The 27,182-nt window shown below is 38.9% G+C and overlaps 1 protein-coding gene across 1 annotated transcript in view; it reads right to left on the bottom strand.

The window, feature by feature from the left end:
* Positions 1-27,182, bottom strand: part of WDR49 (WD repeat domain 49) — a 142,458-nt gene that overhangs the window by 18,554 nt on the left and 96,722 nt on the right. Inside the window, exons 12-18 of the mRNA XM_036350561.1 lie at positions 27,087-27,094; positions 26,350-26,506; positions 23,845-24,032; positions 22,727-22,924; positions 17,696-17,877; positions 10,140-10,249; positions 7,500-7,646 (exon numbers count right to left, since the gene is read on the bottom strand). Of these exons, the coding sequence (XP_036206454.1) occupies positions 7,500-7,646; positions 10,140-10,249; positions 17,696-17,877; positions 22,727-22,924; positions 23,845-24,032; positions 26,350-26,506; positions 27,087-27,094 (990 nt within the window). The remainder of the gene's footprint in view (positions 1-7,499; positions 7,647-10,139; positions 10,250-17,695; positions 17,878-22,726; positions 22,925-23,844; positions 24,033-26,349; positions 26,507-27,086; positions 27,095-27,182) is intronic.

Raw genomic sequence — 27,182 nt, 5'->3', positions numbered from 1 at the left:
AAGACACATAAAGAGCTGGGGAAATTACTCATCAGCAGGTCCACTTTATAAGAAAAATTACAGAAAATTCTTCAGACTTAAAGAAAAATCTCAGATGGAAACCTAGTACACAAGAAGAAATAAAGAACACAAGAAAAAGTATTGTAACCTCTAGAGCAGTGGTTCTCAACCTTCTGGCCCTTCAAATACAGTTCCTCATGTTGTGACCCAACCATAAAATTATTTTCGTTGCTACTTCATAACTGTAATGTTGCTACTGTTATGAATCATAATGTAAATATCTGATATGCAGGATGGTCTTAGGTGACCCCTGTGAAAAGGACATTTGACCCCCAAAGGGGTCACGACCCACAGGTTGAGAACCACTGCTCTAGAGTAATCACTAAAGGAATAATATAAAGAGATATAAAAACCGAAGAATTAAGAGAAGTCATAAAATGGGATAATTCAGAATATTTGATGTAAACATTTTAATATATTCCTCATTTCTGGTAAAATAAATGTTAAGGTCCTTAGCAAACAGTGAACTAAGTGCTCTTGATCTGGGCCCCAATTACCTATCTTGCCTCAGTTTTCATCATGCCACTTTTAGAACCCAGCTATTTGGAACTACGTGTAGCCAGCTCCCTTAGCACACCATGTCACTCATCCCACCCTACACCTGCATATGCTACTCCTTTGCTAGAAATGGCACCCCCACCCCCTTTTTTTCTTACCTGAGTAGTACCAACTTAACGTTTAATATCCATCCAATTCAGGTATAATCTGGTTTCTTGGAAAAACCATCTATGAATCTCAATGTGATTTCTAGCTCTACCATGTGGTGCTTATCTCTGTCATAGCACTTGTTGCAAAACATAATTATTTGTTTTTATCTGTCTATTTCTCAGAATAGTCTTCAAGGTTTTTGAAGGCTGGGCCTCTACATGTTAGCTCTCTGTCTCCCACATCCAGCACAGGGACTAGCACAGAGAAGTCATTCAATATCTACCTTCGGAAAGGTTAAATAAATATGTAAGCAAATGTTATTTCACTATCAGCTAGTTGAAAACTTAATAATATTACTAGTTTCCCCGTGCACAGATTCGTGCACATTGAAAGGAAATTAATTAGACAAAATATTTTAATATTGCTATTCGCCCTTTCTCTATAATAGAAGTGTCAACCAAATTTGCAATTGACAATGACAGATTGAAACACACATATGCTGTTGGCGCCAGCAAGAGCTTTATATGTATCACAAAAGCATGAGTCATATTAGCCATTTATATGTAAGGAATAAACTTGCTTAATTAGACCTGATTTCTGATTTAGCTAAACTTTTTCCAGCTCAGTGTAGCACCCGAACTTCTCTATCAGGTAATTGTCAGCAACACAGCAGTAAATATCGACATGAAGCAGATTATTATTACAGATCATGCAGGAAGAATAAAGGGTAAAATATTTAACTATAGCAGTGTTTGACTATATTCTGCACAGTGAGAAAACATGAAGTCATTTTCAAGGTCCACCATTTCTTACTTCTTTTCAGTTGGGTCAAGTTTCTAAACATCTAAATCTCTGTTTTCTAGCTAATGAAAAGAAAATAGGATTTTACCAAGTCTCCTATCTACCTACTCCAAAACTTTTGTGAGGATCAAATGAGATGAGGCATGTGAAAACACTTCAAAAACCTTTGGTTAAACTGTGAAATGTTTGCACCTGGCTATGAAGCAAGTTGTGTTCCTAGGCTGAAGAAACTGCAAGGAGGCTAGTCGCTAGGAAGAGGAGGCTGGGCGTTGCTATGTGACATCATTACCTGGCGCCCACAGGGACTGTGTCTGGGTTGGGCTCAGATGTGGGTCGCATTTTGCACCATGGGGTCTTGACAGTGTTGGCTGCAATTTGGTGGGGTGTTGCTCCAGTATGGTAGCGGGGCCTTGTCCCACTTGGGGGAAGCCAAGTTTTTCTTTGTTGGTGCCAGGTCCGTGATGCCATTTATTTGTAAATGGCCAGTGCGCCTCATGGCAGCTCCTGTGTTGAGCGTCTGCCCCCTAGTGGTCAGTGTGCATCATAGCTACTGGTCGGACAGATGGACACTTAGACTTTTATATACATTGAGTGGCCAGATTATTATGACCACCCCATCGGTACTTCATTGGGCCACCTTTTGCCTTCAATACTGCGGTGATTCTTCTTGGCATTGACTCCACAAGATGTTGAAAAGTGATGCGAGGAATCTGACACCATGCCTGATGAATAGCACTGTCCAGTTCTGTGAGATTTGATGGTTGTGGAACAAGTTGCCTGATGGCTCTTTTAACTTTGTCCCAAGAATGCTCAATTGGATTGAGATCTGGTGATTGTGGGGGTCACCTAAGCAAGGTAAAGTCTCCCTCCTGTTCTTGAAACCACTCCTGCACAATATGAGCACCATGGCATGGCCATTGTCTTGTTGCGAGAAGCCATCTCCATTGGGATATGCCATCAACATGATAGGATGAACTTGATCAGCAACGATACTTAGATATGTTGTGCTATTCAACATTGTTCCACATGAATTAAAGGGCTCAAATTATGCCAGAAAAACATGCCCCAAACCATAACACTGCAACCAGCTTGAAGGGTTGTACTCATGCATGTGGGGTGCATGCTTTCATGCTGTTTCTGCCAAATTCTCACTCTGTCATCTGCATGATGCAACTGGAAATGTGATTCATAGGACCACATGACTCTTTTCCAGTGCTCGACTGTCCAATCCTTGTGTTCCTGTGCTTGGGTAACTGTCATGGTAAACAGCCTGCTTCCCTATTTATAATGGTCTGGCCCTCTAGCAACTTCAGCGCAAAATTATAGCTAATTTGCCTACAAACATCAGGTGGTCATAATAATCTGGCCACTCAGACTAGAGGCCCGGTGCATGAAATTCATGCATGGGGCAGGGTGTCCATAAACCTAGCCTGCACCCTCTCTAATCTGGGACATCTTGGAAGATGTCTGACTGCCGGTTTAGGCCCGATTGTTTAGGACCGCTGGCTCCTAAATGCTCTCCTGACTGCTTGCCTGATTTCCCCTAATCACTTCTGCCTGCCAGCCTGATCACCCCCAACTGCCCTCCCCTGCTGGCCTGATCTCCCCCAACTGCCCTCCCCTTCCAGCCTGATGGCTCCCAACTGCCCTCCCCTGGTGGCCTGCTCGCCCCCAACTTCCCTCCCCTGCTGGCCTGATCGCCCACAACTGCCCTCCCCTGCCAGCCATCTTCTGGTGGCCATGTTGTGACAACATGAGGGCGGCCATCTTGTGGCAGCCACCTTGTGACAACATCACGTGACACCACGTAGGCTTTTATTATATAGGATTACACAGAGCATGTTATAATTTTCTTCCATCCTCTAGACCAGCAGTTCTCAACCTGTGGGTCGCGATCCCTTTGGGGGTCGAACGACCCTTTCACAGGAGTCGCCTAAGACCATCGGAAAGCACATATATAATTACATATTGTTTTTGTGATTAATCACTATGCTTTAATTATGTTCAATTTGTAACAATGAAATTGGGGGTCACCACAACATGAGGAACTGTATTAAAGGGAAGGGTCGCGGCATTATGAAGGTTGAGAATCACTGCTCTAGACCTTTATTGATAAATCACACACCAGCACCTCAAACTCAACACATTCCAGACTCAACTGTGCTGTTGGGTGTCAAACTCAGTGAATGTGTCACCATCAGAAGTCAGCCATTGCAGTCAAGTTGCAGTCATTTGGACTTCTGCCCTACTTACATTATTTCCTTGATATTGTCTTTATTTCCTCCCCTCTCCTCCTTTGAACTTCTACTCTTTCTAAGTCCCAGCTCAGATGTTACCTCCATTCTGAATTCATTCCTATGCCCCAGCCAGTTAATCTGGCTTTTTCCATGGTACTTAGAACTTCATCTCTGGTGTCACATATCATGCATTCTGTCTCTACCTCAAGTGTGTGAAATGAAATGTTAGATTTTAAAAAATGAACTATTTTCACTTGCAGAAAAGGCAAAGAAAGAAAAGCTGAAGAAAATTTAACAAGTGAAAGAAAAAAAACACACCTTTTCAAAACTGTGTGGAAATTACAAGAAATATTTTAACTAAAGGACTTGTATGCACATACGCATAACCCATGGACACAGACAATAGTGTGATGAAGGTCTGGTGCAGGAGTGTGCTAGAAGGGGTCAATGGAGGAAAAAAGGAGACATATGTAATGCATTCAACAATAAAAGTTTAAAAAGAAAATTCCCCCTAATGTTACCTAGATGATGTCTATTTCTGTTTTAATTCTTAAGCTGCCACTCCTGAAACACAGAAGACATTGCTAATCTAATCTCTAAATAATTTATTTCTAATTGAGAACTACCAGGAACCTCACTGTAAGTTTAACACGGAACAAATAAAAGGCAGATTATTTTTCAAAAAAGAAAAAAATCACAAGAAATTTTTAAATGGACAAATTCAGAAAAAATAAATCTCTTTGAAAATGTATTAGTGTCTTTTAGGTACTGTAGGTATTTCCATCCAGCCATCCACCCCACCTCTCCACATTCTCCCTGCCCATTAGGAGACTTCATCTGTGTATGAAGGAGAATACACAAGGCTCCTCACATAAACAGGCTTTCCCAGGGCTGAGGAGAGGTGTTGCTGCACTGACTGTCCAGCTCTCTTCAGTTCGTGCTTTCCAGCTTCTGAATGCTGTGTCACCCATTTCTCTTGCCTCAGTTCCATCCTGGTTTCCTCCCATGGGCGTGATCTATGTATCAACTGTTGTACACTTTGTCTAGGCTCTCTGGAGCTTTTCTAACTGTCTGTTCCCCATACTCTTCTGTCTGTGATTCAGGAGGATGAGATAATTACTCCCCATATTTATTCTTAAAGATGAATCACCCTGGGGAAGAAAAATGGGATGATACCTTGAAAGCCCTGTCAGTTGCACTAAGGGTTATTTCGATCCCTAATGCTTATGGATTCATGTTTTTAAAAGAAACGAGCAGAAGCCATGGATGATCCTCATGAGAGCAAATAAATAATTGTTAATTTAGGAAAGAGAAACTCTGAGAAAAGGCATAGGAAGTGATAATAATTAGACTGGAAACTCTGGCAATGAGGAATGACAACTGCACCTTGCTTACAAGTGAAATAAAAAAAAAAATGGCCCAGCTGGCTTGGCTCAGTGGTTGAGTTTTGACCTATGAACCAGGAGGTCACGGTTCAATTCCCAGTCAGGCACATGCCCAGGTTATGGGCTCCACCCCCAGGGTGGGACTTGTAGGAAGCAGCCTATCAATGATTTTCATCATTGACGTTTCTATCACTCTCTCCCTCTCCCTTCCTCTCTGAAATAAAAAAATATACTAAAAATAAATGTCACATATGAAAACATGCTCAAAGTCACTAATCATCTGAGAGATGCAAATCAAAACAATGAGCTACATCTCACACCTGTCAAAATGACTATCATCAACAAATCAACAAACAACAAGTGCTGGTGAGGATGTGGAGAAAAAGGAACCCTCCTGCACTGCTGGTGGGAGTGCAGACTGGTGCAGCCACTGTGGAAGACAGTATGGAGTTTCCTCAAAAAACTAAAAATGGAACTCCCATTTGACCCAGTAATCCCACTCCTAGGACTATATCCCAAGAAACCAGAAACACCAATCTGAAAGGATATATGCACCCCTATGTTCACAGCAGCACAATTTACAATAGCTAAGATTTGGAAACAACCTAAGTGCCCATTAGCAGATGAGTGGATTAGAAAACTGTGGTACATCTACACAATGGAATACTACGCTGCTATAAAAAAGAAGGAACATTTAACATTTGCAACAACATGGATAGAACTGGAGAACATTATGCTAAGCGAAATAAGCCAGTCAGAGAAAGATAAATATAACATGATCTCACTCATATGTGGGATATAATGATCAACATAACCTCGATAAATAAGAATAGATCGATCTAGAGACAAATGGTGGTGGTGGGGCGGGGGGGTCAGAGAACAACCAAAGGACTTGTATGAATGCATATTAGTATAACCAATGGACACAGACACTGGGGCGGTGGGGGCTTGCCTGGGGTGGGAATGGCTGGGTATCAGGGGTCAATTGGTGAAAAAAGGTGACATATGTAAAACTTTAGACAATAAAAAAAAAATTTTTTTTAAAAAAATGTCGACTAGCTGTTGTCCCTTTCCATAGGGAACCAAGCAAAGACAAGAGGCCTGAACTTCCTCAAGTGCGGACATGAAGAAATGCCTCCCTCCTACAGGGTTATTATTTCTCAAGGAGGATGCCAGATCTCTATCTCCGAGAATTGGAAAAGTTTAGAAACCACAGATCTCAGGATGGTTGGAGTGTAGTTCTGATCTTTTGATTGTTACGAGCTGAAACTTGCACTTTTCATTAATTATTTTAAATGAGTTCCCTGTGGTGTCCATATGCTTTCTGACTGCCTCACTGAGAATCAGGTTGTGCTGTCTGCGCTCCCGCAGGGCCTCTCCTTACGGGGAACATTTTTGCACAGATATTATTCTTCAAAGTCTTAGAAGCCTATAACAGTCTGAAAAACAGAGCATTCTTTTACACATCTTGTTTCCGAATCTGAGGGAGCATTCGCTTGTATTTCCTAAGTTCAGCTTTCTTGTCTACTCATCAGTTTAGCCTAACACTGCAGCTAGAAGTCTCTAAGACAATACATTTTCAGTAGCCTCTATTTGTTCTTGGGATTCGACATATGAGTGAGATCACGTGATACTTGTCTTTCTCTGACTGGCTTATTTCACTTAGCATTATACCCTCTACATCTCAATCATATGTGGAATCTGAAGAACAAAATAAACTGATGATAACAAAATAGATCCAGAGGCATAGAAACATGGGACAAGACTACAGAATCTCAGAGGGAAGATGGGTGGGAAGAGATTAACCAAAGAATTTATATGCATATATGCATAACCGATGGGCACAGACAATAGTGAGGGGAAGACCTGGGGTGGGGGGTAGGGGCGGGCTAGAAGGGGTCAATGGGAAAAAAGGGGACATCTGTAATACTTTCAACAATAAAGATAAATTTAAAAATTTAATAGTCTTTTATTTGTAGTGTTTTACATGAAAGGAACAAAACCAGAGGGGCAGAGACTCTGCTCTAAGGCAGCCTTATGATTGTCTCTTTCTCGGGTATGTTTGAAAATTAAGATTATGTGGCGGGAAGGCTTCCCATCCATAGCAATTCATAATACATCTTCATGGCATTCTGACTTGAGAAAAGTGACAAAATAAAAATATTCTTTTAATGTATCCCAGCGTGTTGGCTGTCCCTTCCGAGAGCACTGATCAGCAGCTGAGCTATAAATCTTACCAGTCAAACCACACCTCATTTCACTGCAACCCAGAAGGCAAACACGTGAGGCTTTCATTTCTACTTTACTTTTCTAATTGATTGAGTTTCATAGGGAGGGATGCGGAAGTGGACAATGGCTATGGACTTACTCTCAGAGAGCGATGGGAGCTCTGGAGTTTGGGGACACGCCTCCTCTGGCTCTTCCCTAAAGTATTTCTCAGGGTCTTGAAGAAAAGCCGGTTTATTCACTTCTGGTAGCTCTTTCAGGACTCCGATGCTTAGTGACCTAAATACGCCTTCACAACAGCAGGTGTTGGGGGGAAGATAGAAATAAAAGTCCAATATTTAATTCCTCAGAAGGAGCCAGCATATTTCCAAGTTAATTTTTTTTTAAATTTAACCTTCCTGTTACTCAGCTGGTTCAGCTGCAGTCATCAGCAAACCCTTTAAGCACAGCTGTTCACAATAAATCCATCGTCCTTTCATGCAAAGGAATCAAAAGCAACCCAAAGCTCCCCATTCATTTATTTTTTATTTTCTACTCTTTTGCTATTTTCCCTTGAAAATTAGTATTCTGAAGTTTCCCTTTTATCTATAAGAAAATTGTAGTCTTTGTGACAGGAAATCTGTTTTTTAAGCATTTAGTTTAACAACATCTCTAAATGTTTGAATTTGCAGGTACTTTCTCAATTTCCTAACATGTAAGCCAGAGCTGTGTTGTTGTATATATCATGCATACATTGAGATGATGGAAAGGAAACCTCTTTTGATCACACACCCGTAAAAGCATAGTCTTGGACGATGAGAACATTTTCTCTTTGCTTCATAGGATAAATGGACAATAGATTGGGAGCCTACAAACCTTAATTCAGGATGTGATTTTACATTTGATAGTTAACTCTGCAAAGATGGGAACTTCGCTTTGGTCATTGTGATGGCTCAGGATCTAGGAAAAGTAAACTGATATAGACTCAGCACCTGCTATGGGACAGGTCCTGTGCTGTCAGTGGTTCTCAAACTTTGCCAGGCTTCAGACTCACTTGGAGGAATTGTTAAAGCATAAGCTAACGACTATACACCACTTTGTTTCTTATTTAGTAGGGTAGGGTGGGAACTTACATTTCTAAGTTCCAGGTGGTGTTGATGCCATTAGGCTAGAGAACAACGTTTGAGAAGCAGTGTGTTATGTCAAACCAAAGGAGAAATCTCCATAACCTGTAAAATGCCATTATGCCCTGCTGACAGATAAGGACATAGAAGTGGAGCTCAAAATGTTTTAATAACTTGCCCGAATTTACATAGCTAGTAAACATAGACCTGGGGCTTAAGCTCAAGTATCTTTCACTCCAAAGGTTGTGCTCCAAGGTATAATAATAATAATAACATCTATACTAATAAAAGGGTAATATGCTAATTAGACTGGGTCAACCGGACATATTCCAGACGTCCGACTTCCTTCCAGACAAAGACATGGTGGCAGGGGCTGAGGCAGAGGCAGTTAGGGGCGATCAGGCCAGTGGGGGAGCAAGCAGTTAGGGGTAGATCAGACAGGTAGGGGGGAGCAAGGGGTTAGGGGGCAATCAGGCTGGCAAGGGAGGGCAGTTGGGGGTGATCAGGCCAGCAGGGGAGGGCAGTTGGGGGTGATCAGGTCAGCAGAGGAGGGCAGTTGGGAGCAATCAGGCAGGCAGTCAGGCAAGCGGTTAGGAGCCAACGTTCCCGGGTTGTGAGAGGGACATCCGACTGCCTATTTAAACTAGCAGTCGGACATCCCTCAAAGGGTCCCAGATTGGAAAGGGTGCAGGCCAGGCTGAGGGACACTCCTCCCATCCCCCATGCATGAATTTCATGCATTGGGCCTCTAGTTGCTAATAAATTTGCATTGAGTTTCTATAATATGTCAGGCACTATTCTAAGTGCTTTACATGTAATATCTCTTGTAATCCTGACAAAAATCCTATGGAGTAGATCAGTTTATAAATGTGCATTGAATATTAAAAATTCTAAAATTAAAATATCTGTTCTCTGAAAGTTCAGCTTTCCCATGGACATAGTTGAAGAAAGATTCATAGTATGTGAAATAGTCTCATCATATGATGGAACCTCAGGACTGATTCTCCCTATGCTTTTTTTAAAATTGAATTTATTGGGATAAGAATGGTTAATAAAATTGTACAAGTTTCAGGTATACAATTCTACAATGCATCATCTGAACTGTATTGTGTGTTTATCACTCCAAGTCAAGTCCCCTTCCACCACCATTTATTCCCCCTTTACCTTCTTCCACATCCCCCAACCCCTTTCCCTCTGGCAGTCACCACACAGTTAAATAATACACTTGATTATAATAATGATTCCGTTGTTTCAATTACTTTTTTATAATTATGTTTCTAGTCAGCCAATAACTAAATGAATGCATCATTCTGGGTGGCTATGGGCTTCCTAAGAGCAAAATTTGTTTTTATTCATTTTCATCCCTAAACACTTTGGGGAAAGAATTAACATTCTGAACATTCTGTACCAATGCTATTTGGGGAACTATAGTGGGCAGGTTACATGTGCCTTCTGGCTTAGGTCTTACATGTCCGTCGCTTGTACATTGTGCAGCCTTGGACAAGTCACTTAATGTCTCTGAGCCCCACTTTCTCCTTCGTTAAGTGGGGGTCTCAGGACCTTCCTTTCAAGTTTATTAAGGAACACCAATATTCCTGGCACACACAGTAGCTATTTGTTATTCCTATCAATCAGTAAAATAATAACACTGTAAATATATATCAGTGGTAATTACTTACTGGATGATTTTTGTAGAACTTCACTGCTGTAAAGGTTATGTGTTTTTTTCTTATATATATTTCTTTCCTTATATTTTGTAGCTAAATTTATAACTTCTGATGATCGGACACTGGAAGAGAATAATTCATGGTGAAATAAAATTAACCACAAAGGATGAACAGACACTCTCTGGCTATAAATACTGTATATCTGTTACTTTGACTAAAAGAAAACAAACAAAAAAAACCCCTCTATCCTGTGGACCTAAATAGTGACATTTGTTTATACCAAACAAGCCAAATCTTTGAATAAAATGCCTGCTGGCCATGTGATAATATAAAATGGTAAGAGCTAGAGAGGCTGAGAGGCTAAAGAAAAGCTCCTGTACTCATAACAAGCGGTAGGTCAGAGAAAAAGCTCTGGGGAAGAAAATTTTACAGAAACACACACAATGTACCAATTATGCAGGGTAATCAGTGAGATGTGTCAAAAACTCTTTTATCTGATGTCAGGCTGTATCTTCACTTATGATGTACAAAATTCAGAAAAATTCAGCATTTTTGAGGATTCTCATATGAATCTATAAGAAAATTTTAGGTTAGCTTGAATCCAATAAAAATAGTTTTATCAATAAAACATAGAGTTAAATCATTATATAGTTGTGTATAATTCCAGTCAGAAAATGAGAAATGATCTCAAACATATTTCACACTCACTGTCATAGACCTCAACCTTAATGACTACACATTTCATTGCCAAAAGTCTGACTCCTTAGCTTATTCTGCACTATGGCAGTTTATCAGACTTTCCTTGTTTTTCATGTCTTTGGAAGTTTCGATGAATACTTGTCAGACTTTTGTAGAATGTCCCTTAATTTGGATTTGCCTGATGTTTTTCTTATGGTTAGATGGGAATTATGGGTTGTTGGGAGGAAGTCAACAGAGATGAATCCATTTTCTCACCACATCTTATCAAGGGGACACGCTGTCAACCTGACTCACTGCTTTGGATGTTAATCTCCTCACCTGTCCAAGGTTGTGTTGGCCAAGTTTCTGCACTTTCTTTTAAAAGTTATATTTTCCCTTCCTTTCTATACACTTCTCTCTGGAAGCAAATTTCTAAGTACAGTCCACACGTAAAGGGGGATGAGGAGGGGAACTCTACTCCCTTGATTGGGGTAGTATCTACATGGAACTTTTTGGAATTATAGATTTTCCTTTTCTTTAGGAAATCTTTGCCTTCCAAAAGACGGAGGTCAGGTGGCAGTTTTTCCCCAGATCACACTGGAATGGCCTCCCTCACAACATGGATCTCCTATGAAGAGGGACATATCATTTAACTATCTGGGCTTTGAAAACATGAACAACGGTACATTAGAGTCATTTGAAGATGGTAGGAGAATCTGTAACAGTGAGAAGTTGGTGTCAGATACAAGAAGGACAGAGTATGGTGCTGTTAGGCCTTATAGTTATTAAGTTGAGAATTTTTTTTCCAGAAAAGTATTGTTGAAATAAATTGAGGTATAAAAGATTGAGGCAGGCTTAGAAGTAGTGGGGTTTATCTTTGGACTAGTTAATACCAGGCCTTGATTTCCCCCCAAACATCCTGAACTGTTTCCTGCTTTTAGACCACTTGCTTTCTCACCCAGTGGTATTCAAATCAAACATCTTTTGTATAAAACAAAAGACTTTGACTATCTCTACTAAAGAGTTTAAGCCACAGAGGGAGAGAAGTGGGCAGAGGGTACGAGCGAATCTCCTGGAAACTGCAACAGATTTCACTACTTAGATGACAGCCTAGGAAATGGAGCTGTATTGACAACGCTCCTAAGCGAAGAGCAGTTCTGTGAACAACCAGACCATAGATTTAACTTCATATTCAGAGGCCAGCCTAGTGCTTCTTTTCCAAAGACATTTGATATTTGAGAGAACGGTTCCTGTGAAAATGTACAGGAAACTAGAAAGAGGTGAATATTCCTAAAAGTCCAATATTCCTAATGGATGAAGACAAAAAAGCAGAAAAACGCAATAAAGAGTTTTGAGTTCAAAACTTTTGCAAACATGTCTTACGTGGTGGTGCAAGAAAGTGGGCCTACTATGGGCTCTGGTAGTCTTGCCATCAATTTTATGAGAAGGAAAGGCTCTAAATGATCAGCCATCCCTCGGTCTTGGATGTAAAGGGAAGAATGATGTGTGGCAAATCCCCCACCGCCCTATTATGTATAGAGTAGTGCCTTATACATAGCAGGTACTTGGCAAAATATTTGATCACTTGACTAAGAAACCAATAACTTTTCAACACGATGCCTTTTGAACAGACAGTATGGAGTGGTGGCTCAGAGTACTGACTCTGGAGCCAGAATGCCTGTTGTAGGATCCCTGGTTCACCTCTTGCTGGCTGATTGACAGTGGGTGAATCATTTAACCTCCGTGTACTTGCTTCCCTAGTCGTGAAACAGGGGTCATAACTGTAGCTATCTCTAAGGATTACAGTGACAATTAAATGAGCTAAACACATAAAGACCTAGAACAGTGCCTGGATTATTCTAAGAGCTTAATAAGTATTGGCTACTATCACATTAAGTAAAAAAAGACAGTTCTTTCTACTCAAAGCAGAGGATTCAAATACTCCCTACAGCCAGTTCTAAGACTCCTAGGAACCAGCAGAATGATGAGACAAAAAATAAGGACATAGAGCATTTACAGAGATAATAATTTGCTGTACAAGTATTTTTAAGACAAATTTCAAAAATTGAGTAGACTTTCATTTGCTTTCATTTGTCATGCATGTATGTATGATAGTTCTTGCCACAGATTGTTGGTGAAAGGAGACTGTCAGTCCTCCAAGTGTTTTATGTCACATAAGACCTGATTTAAAATTAGATTTTATTGCTTTGTGTATTTTTTCCCTTAGAGTTGGCCATAAATTTTCCAATTTAATTTCTCACATAAGATCTACTGGCAGAATAATTAAGTAATCAATAGCATATAAAGAATATTAAATATCAGTTCCCTCATCACTGTACAATAGAATTTAGAACATCATAATAATTTCACATGTCTAAAAACCATTAATTTTAATTATGCCTTTTGCTTATATAAACTTACTGAGAAATAAATGGAAATTTCTGTTTCATTTTCTATCTGGTTTTTAAATCCTGGCTTCTTACAATTAACCCTATACCCATAAGTAACTTTTTAATGATAGCCAAAGGAAAATTGATAGATAAAAGCAGGCAAAAAAGACTCGCTCTTCATTGTTCTAATATAAGAATGAAGATCAATGAAAGAGACCTTACAAATGGACAGATTTGACTTTAGCATCAGAGCCATTCTATAATAATAAAAGCGTAATATACTCATTAGACCAGACATCCTTCCAGATGTCCTTCCAGATGACCTTCCGGATGAAGCCCTGCCTATGAGGGTCGAGGCAAGCCACCGTGGCTGTGAGGGCTGAGCCCCTTGCATGAATTTCATGCATCGGGCCTCTAGTTCTATAATAAAGAGTGATTTAATAACAGAGATGGCGACTGTGAGACGGTGAGCACATCCCATAGCAATTATTCAAGAGGAGGCTGGGGATATGCTTTTCTTAAGGCTGTCACAGGAGTTAGTTTCATAGACTTCTACTATCTCAACTTCGCTATTGAATTACTGAAGGTTAATACGCATGTGAAAAAGTGTTCACTTCTACAAACAATTAAAATATGCAATTTAAAACAATCATGAAAGATCATGGCAACAGTTTTAAGACAATGACAACAGTCAGTGTTGCTTCAGAAGGCAGCCATTCTCATATACGCTGGAGAGAGAGCGCATGTGGAGGGGCAGCATTTTAGCAAGATGACCCAAGGGCCTCTAACACTTTTCACTCAGCAACTCCACCTCAAAGAATTTATTCTAATGTTGAATTCAGCTCATTGCTCTCACAATTGCAAATGAAAGTATTTAAAGAAATGTTTTCCCAGTTAAAATGTGTAAACAGTCTACACGTTTGAAAAGAAGAGAATGGTTAAAAAGCCACATGATACATTTCTAGGGAGTCATTAATGAATATTGGTGTCTGTGGACACTCATATTAAAAATACAGGGATAAACTTGCTGTATATTTCTGAGTGGTAACACAGGTTATAAATTATGTATGCTAAATCATCATTTTTATACACTGTACATTTATTTATTAGCATAAGTATGCCCAGAACAAGCCAGGAGAGTGAAAATTCCTAAGTCTTAGCAATGGCTTTGCTATGGGTGATTTCTCTTTATCTTCTCCTCCTTGCTTATTTGTACTTGCAAATTTCCCCTAATGAACATGTATTATTTTTATATTAAAAATATCCTAAGGTTATATTTTCTAAATTATTTTGTGTGTATTTTCTAGATTAATTTTGTGTGAATTCAGAAACCAAATATTGCCATAAAGTAAGAAAAATGCATGTCCATTGTAGTTTTTGCTGCCTATTTTATACTTTAATTTATTTCTTCCTCTTTTTTTTTTTCATTTTCGAATGGTAATTTTTGTAGAACCTAAGAGAGGGCAAAATCTATTTCTCTGTATCAATTGTTAACTTAGCATTAGGACTTCCTTATTCTCTGAAATTCTATATTCATCTTCATTTCCCCAGGGTTTAAATGGAAAATGACATTTAAACACCTACCTACTTCTCAGACATAATATTATAAAATACCTTCAGCACTTTGGGAAACTGGTATGCATGTATAAACCAGAATAAAACCTATGCCAAGGTTTTTATCCTGGGGAAAAAATCTTAGGTGTTAAAATGAGAACACAGTTTTAAATTTTTAAATTGTTTTCTTCATTTTGCCTGCTTCTTCCATTTTTTATTGGCTTTTTCTTTTTGCTTCTCCATCTTTCTTACTGTTTAACTCCTCCATTAAACATACCCCTGCCTGCATACACATATACAGAAAGTGCTTTCCCCCTTTCATCTCTTTAAATTCCTTTACATATTTTTTTCATATTTTTGCATATGGACAAGAACTGGTAAGATTCTCTCCTTGGATTTAATCTGATTAGGAAAACAGCACATTCTTTAGAATAATCTTTTCTTAGGGAGAAAATAATCTATAATCTCTTCAATATTGGACAGAGGCCATGAAAAACATTTTACAGCTGACCATGACTTTGCACCTGTATGTTTTCCACACAAACCTCCTGCAAGAGGTAAGAAGTGACCTGACAGTCACGTCTAAGGATACATTTTTTTACCTTTTTCTCTCAATCTGTTTAATAATTCTTAAATGACATTATCCTATACTATTTCATTACTGCAAAGTCTTAAAATCATTTCAATCCCGTCTTCTAACTTAGGTAAAGGCATACATTTCAAAGATCACAGGTATTTTTCGGTGCATTGTCATTTGACAAGATATAGTACAATAGAGATAACTTTGCTTCTTACTGCTGGAAATTTCTCCCAAGGCCTACAGAAACTTACAACCAAGATGAGAAATATCACTCTGCTGTACACCTATCTAATCTGGAAGAATACAAAGCTCTAGATTTAAGACAAATCTGTGAATTTAGAAACCTATGTATCAGCACTAATTTTCATAACACAAAGTGTCACGCAATAATAGTAAATGTAATAAGATGAGATAGAAGTCAAGAAAGAAGTAAATAGTTCAAATTGCTATCTTTTAATTCTAGGGAAAGGCTTATTTAAAAAATAATAACAGTCTGTCACAAGAAAGGGAAAATTAATATATTGGCTGAAATACTCTTAAACAGGAATCTATAACAATTGCCTTTATTCTTTTAGGGGTGTGACAGGAAGAGAAACAATGATCTGTCTGTGTGATCCTGGGTAACTTTATTTCCTGATCTATAACATTGCGTTGAATAGCTGGGTGGGGACATTTTGTCATATTGAAAGTCTTTCCATTCCCAGAATTCTATTAGTGTACAGGATTGGTCAAGCTATATTTCTCAATTGAAAAGATCATTCTGCTTGAAAGTAAAATGCCACTTGACATTTCAGCATGCTATAATTCAAGGAAAAAGAAGAACAAATACCAAAATGTAATTTAGTGCAACAGAAACTTTTAAAGGGGCTTTTTTCCCCCTTCTATTTCTCTGTCAGCAGAGGTCCAAAAGGTCTGAAAGCAAAATAATTAATTAAGAAGTAAAACCTGTCCCCATATTCCTGAAGTAGCTCTAAAACCAACCTGGTAAAATCCAGGCCAACCACCTTTCTAGGATATAAACAGACCCAATATGCAATACCTAAGAGAGGAGAGGAGGCATTGGTGTTCACTGAGGCCCACTCCACAGAGAGAGTGGAGGGAAGCTTCCCCTTCACTTCTAGCCTGCATTCACACAGATCAAAGGGTTTAATGTGTGCTGTCTGCGGAAATCACGAGAGGGACACAGGCTCATTAATGCCTGCAAAAGTCTACAGGCAAAAAGCTATGTCTGGAGCTACCCAGGTGAGTAAGGTTAGAGGAGACAACCAGGGAGCAGTTGGTGTGGCAAGGATGAGTGAGCTTTCTATTGGCCAAGCAGAAGTTAACCCTAAAGGAGTTGTGCGAGAGGGAAGGCCTGCCAAAGCAGGTATACTGCAACAGGAAAACACTGTGATGTGTATTTCCCAAGGTAACCCCAACTGGGGGCGGGGAGGGGTAGAGCCACAGGAGACTGGCCAAAGATGCACTGATTTGTAAATGTGCAATGCTGAGGTCTCTGAGTGGGGTCCTCAAAGAAGCCACAACGGTACCCCCTTAATTATGGACTTAAATTAATAATAAAGTATCAATATTGATTCATCAATTTAACAAATGGACCACATTAATGCAAGACACTGGGTGGGGTAAGGTGGGGTATGTAGAAATTCTGTACTTTGTGCGCAATTGTTCTAAAATCCTATATGTGCATGGTAAAAAAAAAATCATATTAAAGAAATACAATGAATAAGAGCATCCTTTCAAAAAATAATAGTTGTTTGGTGTGAACAGTAAAATTAAAAGAGCGTGGGTTAGCAAGACTATAGGAAACAAAAGAAATAACTGAAGCTGCCTGGCATGAGAGAGAAAGAGGAATGTAATAATGGGATCTAGCAGAGGGGTGCAAAGAGAAGAAAAGGCTGAATAGCATGAAGGAAAGGCCAACAGCATCCAGAGGAGAGTCATGTCTAATAATCAAAGTTGATCTCTTACAAGTTCTGTCATATAAGCTTCTGTGAAAGTTACCAAAACCAGGAGTAAAATCTGACATACATTCTGAGACAGATGCATACATGCATACACACACACATTGTTTTTTAGGAAAGAGGCAAGTATCCACATTGAGATTGTTGATAGAGCAGAAGCAAAGGACTAGAAGACACTGAATAGAAATCAAGAATTCAATGGAGGCAAGAAATCAGAACCACATATAACCCTGAGGACATACATTCTCCCCGTGCCACACACAAACCTATCAATCCCCCCAATTTTAGAAAAATCTCAAGGTCATCATTGGACATTGCACAGAGTACACGAGGAGTTTGGGCCAACCTTACCTAAGTCTTATCTAGACGCCAGTTGACATCTTGGTAACACTTAAAATTACTTACTTGTATGTTGGCTCATCTTTGTCTTTTTTATCAAGTAGAGAATGTTCTGCTGGGTCTAAGCATGATTCCTCATGAGAAAGTGAAGCAGTTTCCCTTATACTTTCTTCTTGAATCTCACTTTCCATTAAATTATTATCCTTCTTAGGGAAAGAAAAACAGCTTTCAATTTGCCAATGCTTTGCCTATAAAAACAAAGAGGTTTATTTTTTTATGATTTTTTCCTTGAACATTCATATGCTACACTATGAATTAAAGTTGGGGACACACATAATAAAAGAATAAGACAACAGTGGGAAAAAAAAGAAATGAAAACCCAATGAAAGGTTAAGAAGCATAAAAAAAAATAAAATAAAAAAATTAAAAGAATAAGACAAGGTTTCTGTTCTCCAGAAACTTATAGTCTTATACGGGAGGATAAGACACATACATGTAACTTTAATAAAGGTAGAAAGTGAGTCATAGAAACAGAAATTCCCTGAAAAGATAATAATGAAGTACAAAAAAATGGCATTCTTTCTTTAAAATCCGGAATAGTAAGATGAATATTTACTAAAAAGAAAAACAAAGAAAGTTTTTGTTGAATAATTGTCAGAGTTATTTTTTTATACAGCCACTTTCTTTTCATCTTATTTCTTAAAATATGAGCATCCCTCATCCCAAAATATCCTATCTAATAATAGACAAACATGGTAATTAACTGTACCTCCGACACACTTCCCGTTGGCTAATCAGGGTGATATACAAATTAACTGCCAACCAAGATGGTGACCGGCAGCCACGCAGCTGAAGTGAACATGAGGCTTGGTTGCCCTGACAATGGAGGAAGCCAAGGTTCCCCGCCTGACGCGGCCCGGCTCTGAGCCTGAAAGTAACCGCTCCAAAATGCAACTATGTTTCAATTATAGAAGCTAAACAGACCACAGAAACCTGCTTTCAGCCAGCTGGCCAGAGCTGGAGCCACAACAAAGTTTCAATTACAGAAGGTAAATAAATCCCATAATAAAAAAAAGAAAAGAAAAGAAAAGAAGGAGAGACTGGGAGCTTCAGTTGAAGGCTTGGCCTGCCTGAAAACAGCCCTCAGCCCCTCATCCAGACTGGCCAGGCACCCCCGTGGGGACAACCACCCTAAAGAGGGTGTGGCCAGCCTGAAAACAGCCCTCAGTCCCTCATCCAGGCTGGCCAGGCACCCCAGTGGGGACCCCCACCCTGAAGGGGGTGAGGGCAGCCTGAAAACAGCCCTCAGCCCCTCATTCAGGCTGGCCAGGCACCCAAGCGGGACCCCCACCCTGATCCGGGACACCCTTCAGGGCAAACCAGCCGACCCCCACCCATTCACCAGGCCTCTATCCTATATAGTAAAAGGGCAATATGCAAACTGACCCTAACAGCAGAAAGACTGAGAATGACTGGTCACTATGACACACTCTGACCACCAGGGGGCAGACACTCAATGCAGGAGCTGCCCTCTGGTGGTCAGGGTGCTCTCACATGGGAGGAGCTCTGCTCAGCCACAAGCCAGGCTGATGGCTGCCAGTACAACGGTGGTGGTGGGAGCCTCTCCTGCCTCCTCAGCTGCACTAAGGATGTTCTACTGCAGCTTAGTCTGCTCCCCACTGGCAAATGGACATACCCCGAGGGCTGCTGGGCCACCAGAGGGATGTCTGAATGCCAGCTTAGGCCCAATCCCCTGGGGAGCAGGCCTCAGCCAGCAGACAGTCATCCCCCAAGGGGTCCCAGACTGTGGGAGGGCACTGGCCAGGCTGAGGACCCCCCCCCCCCCCCGAGTGCACAAATTTTTGTGCACCGGGCCTCTAGTCTATAATAATAAAAGTATAATATGCTAATTAGACCAGACACCCTTCCAAAGACCTTCCAGATGAAGCTGGGGCTGCAAGGGCTGAGGCAAGCTTTCCTCTGAAGGCCTACTCTTGCACGAATTTCGTGCATTGGGCCTCTATTATATTATATAATAGTTTTCACAGATCTTGACTATAATTCTCAATATGTATCCATATACCCAAATAGCAATACCAATGACAACCTATTTTATATTTTAAATATAGAATCCATTTCCTTGTCTTCTATCAGTTCACATTGTATACATAGGAATGCACCAGAGAACATAGCCAGAGTGATAGAAAAGTGACATCAGGCATCCCTAGGATGTCTGAGTGACCTGCAAATTGATAACCTTGTCAAAAGGGCATGCAAAGTGAAATGCTGACAAAGGCCAGGAGGATAATGACAATGAATGAACCGAGGCTCATCTAAGATGATCAGCGGCAAATGAGATTTGGCCTTACTGGATTAGAGAGAATCCATTTTACAGTTTCTCTCAGGAAACGACATGTTCTTTTTCAAGAGAAGCAAGAAATCTGGATCTTATATGAAATCTTTTTATTTTTAAATGAGGGCAACTAAATCAAATTTTAAACACTGGGTGAAGAGGAACAAAGTCACTGGCCCCCAGATGAGGAGGAGAAGTGCCAATAAAATAACTCTACCCAATCAAACTGTGGTGAGTGCTAAAGGAAAGGCACTGAAGGACTGCACACAGTGTCTAATTTCTTTTTATACTACAATCACCTGACAGTTTCCTGGGATAAATGTATCTCTATGGTTAAATCATTTCCACTCCCATTTCTCCAGCTCTATAAATAGACATACAAAACCACTTACTTTTACAAATCTAACTTGAAAAGCAATCTCCGATCAATAACTATGTTGTAAAAGTGATTCACAGTGATTAAAAACAGTTCTTTCATGAAATATGTAGAATCACATTGCATTAAATTTTAAACACTTTAATCAGACTGTATGTGATTTGAAAATTAAGTTTTAACATGGGAAATTAAAAGATATTAATGCTTTCCTCCTGTTTTATAACTGCTAACCCAGAATTGATTCAACTAAAAGACAAATGTGTCATTTAAATGTAGGGCAAAAAGGCACTATGCTTTCCAAATCAAGTTTGTTCAGTAAAAATTGCTCTGATCCTAGTTATATTTACTAAATGGCTCTCCTTATCTACATGTTTTGGTCTAACTCCCCTATCTTACTTAAAAGGGTGTCTCTTTTTTACACACTTGAAGGACATTCACTGTTACTATTCTCCAATATCTGCTATTTTTCTGTTTCCATCCTCCCTCCCTTCCTTCCCCTTTTCCTGCATTAGGGACTACCAACACCCTTATTCAAGACAGTTTGATTTTTTTAAAAGATCTTAACAACATCTTTAACAGCTCAAGCAGAAGGGACTAGAAAACACAGCTGTCCCTGCTTTGCCAGACTTGACTTTATAAAACTACACCGACTCTTTTTCTGTCTTCAACAGCAGGAAAACAACAAAACACAATTTTCATGCAGGGTTTTGGGGGCTGATGTCCTTCAAAATACAAAAGACTTTACAAAACAACTAAGGAAAAATATCAAGGCATAAAAAATGAACAGTTTACTAGCACATACTTCTAAAATAAAATTTAGGAACAGACTTTGTTTGGTGGGCACAGTTTACGGCACCCACACATAGAACAGTCTTATTCTTGCTTCAACCCCATCTGGGAGACCTATATTCCAGATGTCACCTGCTTGATGATGCTTTGATTACCTGTCATTCTAACCTCACCTCATCTCATGTGAACCTATGTGGCCTGTCCGTACAGCAATGTTGGCATTGCATTAACTTCTCAACTGCCCAAAACAGCTTTCCACCTCATGTGTGTTCAGAATGCCAGTGTGCCCCACTCTCTCTCACTCACTACACACCTACGCACACTCATTTGATTCCCACTCAGATGCTGTTCTCCCTGAGAAAGTCCAGCACCTGCCTCATTTGCAGAGCGGGAGAGACGGTGCAACTCTGGAGCGTTACACTGAGACGCCCAGGGTACCTGGCCAACCGTGGGTCCACCTCCCCAGATTAATTTCTGACTTACCCTCACCCTTCACGCCCTGAAAGGTTGTACAGAATTCTTTTCACACAGGTTGACATCATCAACCTGACTTTACACATAGAGCAACAACAGACTTTGTCTTCCAACACAAAGAGAACTGCTTTGTACTCTCACTGCATGAGAATGGCACCTGAGGTGGCCGCATGGAACCAAGCCAACCAGCCAGACAAAAATGAAAGTATCTCTGTAACCTCACACCACCACGTTCGAACAGTCCTAGTTGAAACAGATCAAACCAAGACTTTGTTCCCCAGAGCGCAAAAGGAACAGGAGCAGAGGTCCCATAAAAACAAACAGAATAAAGAACTGAAAGGTGAGAAGATGAATAGTTCCTTTCATCCATTCCCCTACTTTGGTATTTTCCCCTCTACACATGAGAGCTTGCTTTCATGGGAGCACAGGGTTAAAAGCATGAACTCTTATATAAGCCAGCTTGAGTTAAAAGCAAAACTCTACTATTTATTCACTTCTGTGAGCTCTGTACCTTTGTTTTCTCACCTATAAAATAGTACTAATGAAAGTTCTTCCATAATGGCTGGGCAATTGTGAAGATTACATTAGATTATTCATATAGAGACCTAGAACAGTGTCCCAGGAATACAGGAAAAACTCAACAAATGTTAGCTATTATTATTTTCACAAGAGTAAACCAGATGATGAAGAGCAAGGTTTTTTTTTTTCTAAAATGTTCTATTTGATTATTACCTTGATTATTTCTTGACAGTCAGAGTCATCTGTTTCATATTACATGCTAATATTCTCCATATTGTATTTTACTCAATTTTGAAATGGAAAGAATCGGCTTATTTTAGAGGAGAATTTTTTTTTCTCAAAAACCCTGGAATACGTTTAGCTGCACAGAGCATCTTTCCCTGTCTCTGGTGTCCTCCACTTGATGGAACTGCCATGGTTAATGGTAAACAGGACGAGAGATGCCTAGAGCTACAGCTCCAGAATGGAAGTCAGTTCTTTCATGACTAATGAACATCAACAGCTGATGAGATTCAAATGGAAATCAGCCCAAGTTCATACTAAATGTCAAGTAAATACTAGAATAATAAACAAGCAATATTTCTACCTGACCGAAGATGTAGACAGGTGCGCCGCAGACATCAGTCACACAAACGCTGCAGTCTGCAGAGCAGGAGATAATCAGCGAACTGCCACCCGGCGCGCACATCTCTAAGGAACGTATCTGGTCTTCATGAGGTTGGAACGACCTTATCAGAGTTGGGGCCTGTGTGATTCTGCTCTTACTAGAATTGAGACAGTACTCCTGAATGAAAAGAAATGCCAGAATTCTAAAGAGTCCAAATGTGAAATTATCACAGTGACATAATACTTTTTTTAAAAGTCTGATACAGGAGTGAAAAGTAGGTCCATTTGGGAACAATAATCTGTGATCCAAATGCAAAAGAATAGTTCATGATAACAGAGGTTAGAAAAATGACACTAACACTCAAAAAAAGGTTTCTACCTGATCTAACTAACTTGAGAAATTGAAAGAAAGGAAGGAGGGGGAGTGGGAAGATGAAAAGAAAATGATGAAAAGTCAGTTATTTGATACAGGGGAACTTCATCACATATAGGTAGTCACATATTACATAACTTTAAAATATTATTAGAAAATTGAGGAGGTAATCGGTGACACAAAAATCCCACATTAATTCAGGATGACAATAATGTTAGGTGAAGGACCAGTACTCCATTTAAATTATGTTTAAAGTCTTGCTTAAAAGAAGGTATATCCAAATTATCTATGCTCAAATGATGTTGCAGTATCTTACTGACAATATTGCTTTTCTAAATTGGTTGATTGACTTGAGTGTATTTTAAGAGAAGATTTTTAATACTAAGGAAAATCTGGTTTTCTCTATAAATTATTTAAGAGAAGTCTCTACTCAATACATGTAAATGTTTCCTTTAAAATACTCAGACTGTCAGGGGGATCACCTTGTAAGTTATATAAACAGTCTAACCACTATGCTATTTATCTAAAACTAATATAATATTGATTGTCAACGGTTATTTAAAAAAAGTTTTTAAAATTAAAAATAATTGCTGTAAAAATAAATGAAATACTCAGAATGAATAGTTCTTCTTTTATCTAGGAAACAGACAAGACTGGATTCATAGTTATCTGCAACAAAAGGCAGTCAAAAATAATAAAGTGGATGTAGACTGTTTTCAAATCACCTCTATATTCCATATTTTCAAACATCCATCAAGATCTCCTGTGGCGAGGTATCGATTCAGTTTATCAGTAGCCATAATAATAGATCCAACTCCACTATGAGCCAAAAATTCAGCCAGAAGTTGTTTCTTAAATGTATCCCAGAGTCTGACATACCCAGATCCTCCACATGACACCAAGTTAGCACCTCCTGACAGGAAAAGAATCACCTAGTTAGGAAGCTGTGACAATGATTACAGAAACAACTTCAGTGGCTTGCCCTGTGAAAGCATGGCATGTTGTAGAGGTGGGTAGCCCTGAGATCAATTCCCAGCACTTTAATTCTCTCAAATATAAAATTGAGATAACCCTATGATAACCTCACTGGGTTATGTTGAATATTAAATGAAATAATATATATAAGATGCTCCATTAAGTTTCCTTTCTTTCATTCATTATTTTGATATTACTTGGGTTTTTAAAATTTAGACAAAATTAATTTATTCCTTCAAATAAACTTATAAGACATTAATTGCAAATTGATGATAATATGATTACATAAAACCCAGCTTTCTTAATAACGTATTGGACACAAATACCAAAGAAGTAAAGCTCCTTATACAGAGATCTGGCTGCATATATTTAGCAATAGCAGCATGATCATTGATTTCTCTGTATAGTAGCATGCTTAGAATCCTATTTATGAGCTTATTTTTACATTTTTAATCAAGAATTTATTGTATACTCTTATGAGACACTTTTTTGGTTCATAGGCCTAGAACTAACCTTTCATCTTCCATTTGTATATGCTTTGTAGAAGCACTTTATCTAAATTATTCTTCTGTGGCAAAGTTTCTATTATTATTTGATAAATCTATAGATGACTTTCAATTTGCTTCACCAATGTACTGCCGATTAACAATCATATCTGCTTAAAGTAGAAATAATAGCATGTAGCTGCTTCAGTGGAAACAATTTAGGAACACTGATAACATTAAGAAGAATTAGTCTGGAGAGCAATTTCAGGATAATAGTTCATATTGTGAGTATAAGTGAGTTCCAGAAAATATAAAGTTTTAGAATATGTTTCAAAATCTACTCTAAATATTCCACAGTGCTTCTAAAGCTTTATGGGATTATAACTGTCAATTTTAATGTTGAAAAATTTTATATGAAAATCATGCAGATTTTCTACTTGTAAATTGAATATGAAAAAATGAATAGAGAAAACATAGTGCAGTCCAGGCAATGTGGCTCAGTGGTTGAGAGTTGACCTATGAACCAGAGGTCATGGTTTGATTCCTGGTCAGGGTTTGATTGTGGGCCCAGTGTGGGGCGTGCAGGAGGCAGCCAATGGATGATTCTCTCATCATGGATGTTTGTATTTCTCTCTCACTCTCCCTTCCTCTCTGAAATATATATACATGTATATTTTTTAAAAAAATAAAACATGGTTCAGATATGTTGTTTTAAACATATAACACATATATGTCTAGATTCCTAATGTTAAGAAAAAGCACTTTTAACATATATATATATATACATACATAATATATATACATACATATTATATATACATACATTATATATATATGTGTGTATATATATATATATATATATATATATATATATATTAGAGAAAAAGTAAAAAATATGCATTATTCTCAAAAGAAGATTTTTATTTTGGGTAAGCACAGGCTGAATTAGCACTAAGATAACATAGCCATTGAACATGGAGGATAAATTAAGAAAATGTATATTTCATCTGTATCCTATTAAATAACTACAGTAAATCGGGTGGCAGCAACAGTGTTGGCATGCCTCTCAGCAGAAGCTCTAACCAGGACCCTGGTGCACAGCTGGTAAAGATACCCAAAGTGTAAGTTCCTTTCCCAATTATTAAGACAAAAAGTAGGCAGTTATTTTAAATTTTGCTATTGCCTCCAATCTCCAAGTTTCTCACTATTTGCCCCCAGCCCATCTGAACCAGGTGCCACTGCTGTCCAACGTTCTGCTGCATGTAGACTTAAGCTCACCTCATATATTTGGAGCATTTTTCTTCTTTTTAATTTTTTGAAATTAAATTTATAGGACTGGCATTGGTTAGTAAGATTGTACAGATGTCAAGTGTACAATTCTATGGTATGTCATCTGATATTGCATATTTCTTACTGTGCCCTCTGCCCTACCAAACCTCTTATGTCGTGGCTGGAACACCAATTCTGATTGTTGCCCATAGTATGTAGCTTGCCTGAGTTTTTCTCACTCACTCTGATTCTGGTGTATGCAATACTGTATATATTGCTGATGGCGTCTAGTCTAGTTCCTATTCTTGGACCCATCCTCCTGAACCCTAACTTCATTCGCGGTCAAGGCCTCCCATGACCCAGTACTGACTGTTAGCTAGACACAGTCGAACTCTACAATGCTTAGATACAATTACATTGAATTCTCTTTATTGCACCCTTTGCCAACATTTTACAATATATCAAAGCACTCTGCAGTCAAAATATAAGTATACAGTTTACCTGTCACTGCAACGTTTTTTCTTGCTTCAAGGAAGCAAAGCCTCATCACAGCGTTATCGCACTCGGTGCCAGCCTCATAGGAGCTGGCTCCCAGGGTAGCCTGCTCTGCTGTGGGGTGGCTGGAGCAGCTCCTCGCAGCACTGAGGAGATTTTGAGGCTCTATATGTGTGATAGAAACAAAGCCAGGTGTCTTAATGAACAGAAACATCTGCTTTTCAAACAAATGCTTATGAACAACAGGCCCACTTCATCACAGGCCCAGATGACCCCATCAAGTCTCAGAATAGGTTTCCACTCAATATCCATCAGCCTTCTGCTATTCACTTTCTGAACCCCAACTTGAAGGACTGTTTGACTGCCTTTTTGTTTGCATATTCCATACACTTACAGAGTTTTTCCTTGATATGAATTCATAAGTACTTCATTTTATAGTCACATCTTAGAGATCTTGATTTATTCAAGACAAATGTGATTCTATTATCATAGCATTTGCAGCTTATTAATCATGAATATTAACCTTACAAACAATTTAATAAAGATGAGACATAATAACTATTTAAATATATTTAAACAATCATTTTAGTAATATTATTTATTAGTGAGTTACTTTGGAAAGGACATTCCTAATGGGATTTTGATTATTTCATGACACTATCTCCAATCTACACTGATAAAAACTAGGGATATTCATCTTAGGATGTATGAATAGTCTGCACACAGTTATGAAAAATCTATACAGAAGTATCTTCAAATTTTTAAGGCAAGAAATCTATAGCAATGCCTCTCGTGGCTTTTAGAAACTTGATGCTATCTGCATCCCTTATTTTCTACCT

This window comes from Myotis myotis, unplaced genomic scaffold (assembly GCF_014108235.1).
Source record: "Myotis myotis isolate mMyoMyo1 unplaced genomic scaffold, mMyoMyo1.p scaffold_m19_p_2, whole genome shotgun sequence".
Classification (NCBI taxonomy): Eukaryota; Metazoa; Chordata; class Mammalia; order Chiroptera; family Vespertilionidae; genus Myotis; species Myotis myotis.
Note: the sequence above shows the minus strand (reverse complement) of the source record. Positions and strands in the feature narration are given on the sequence as shown.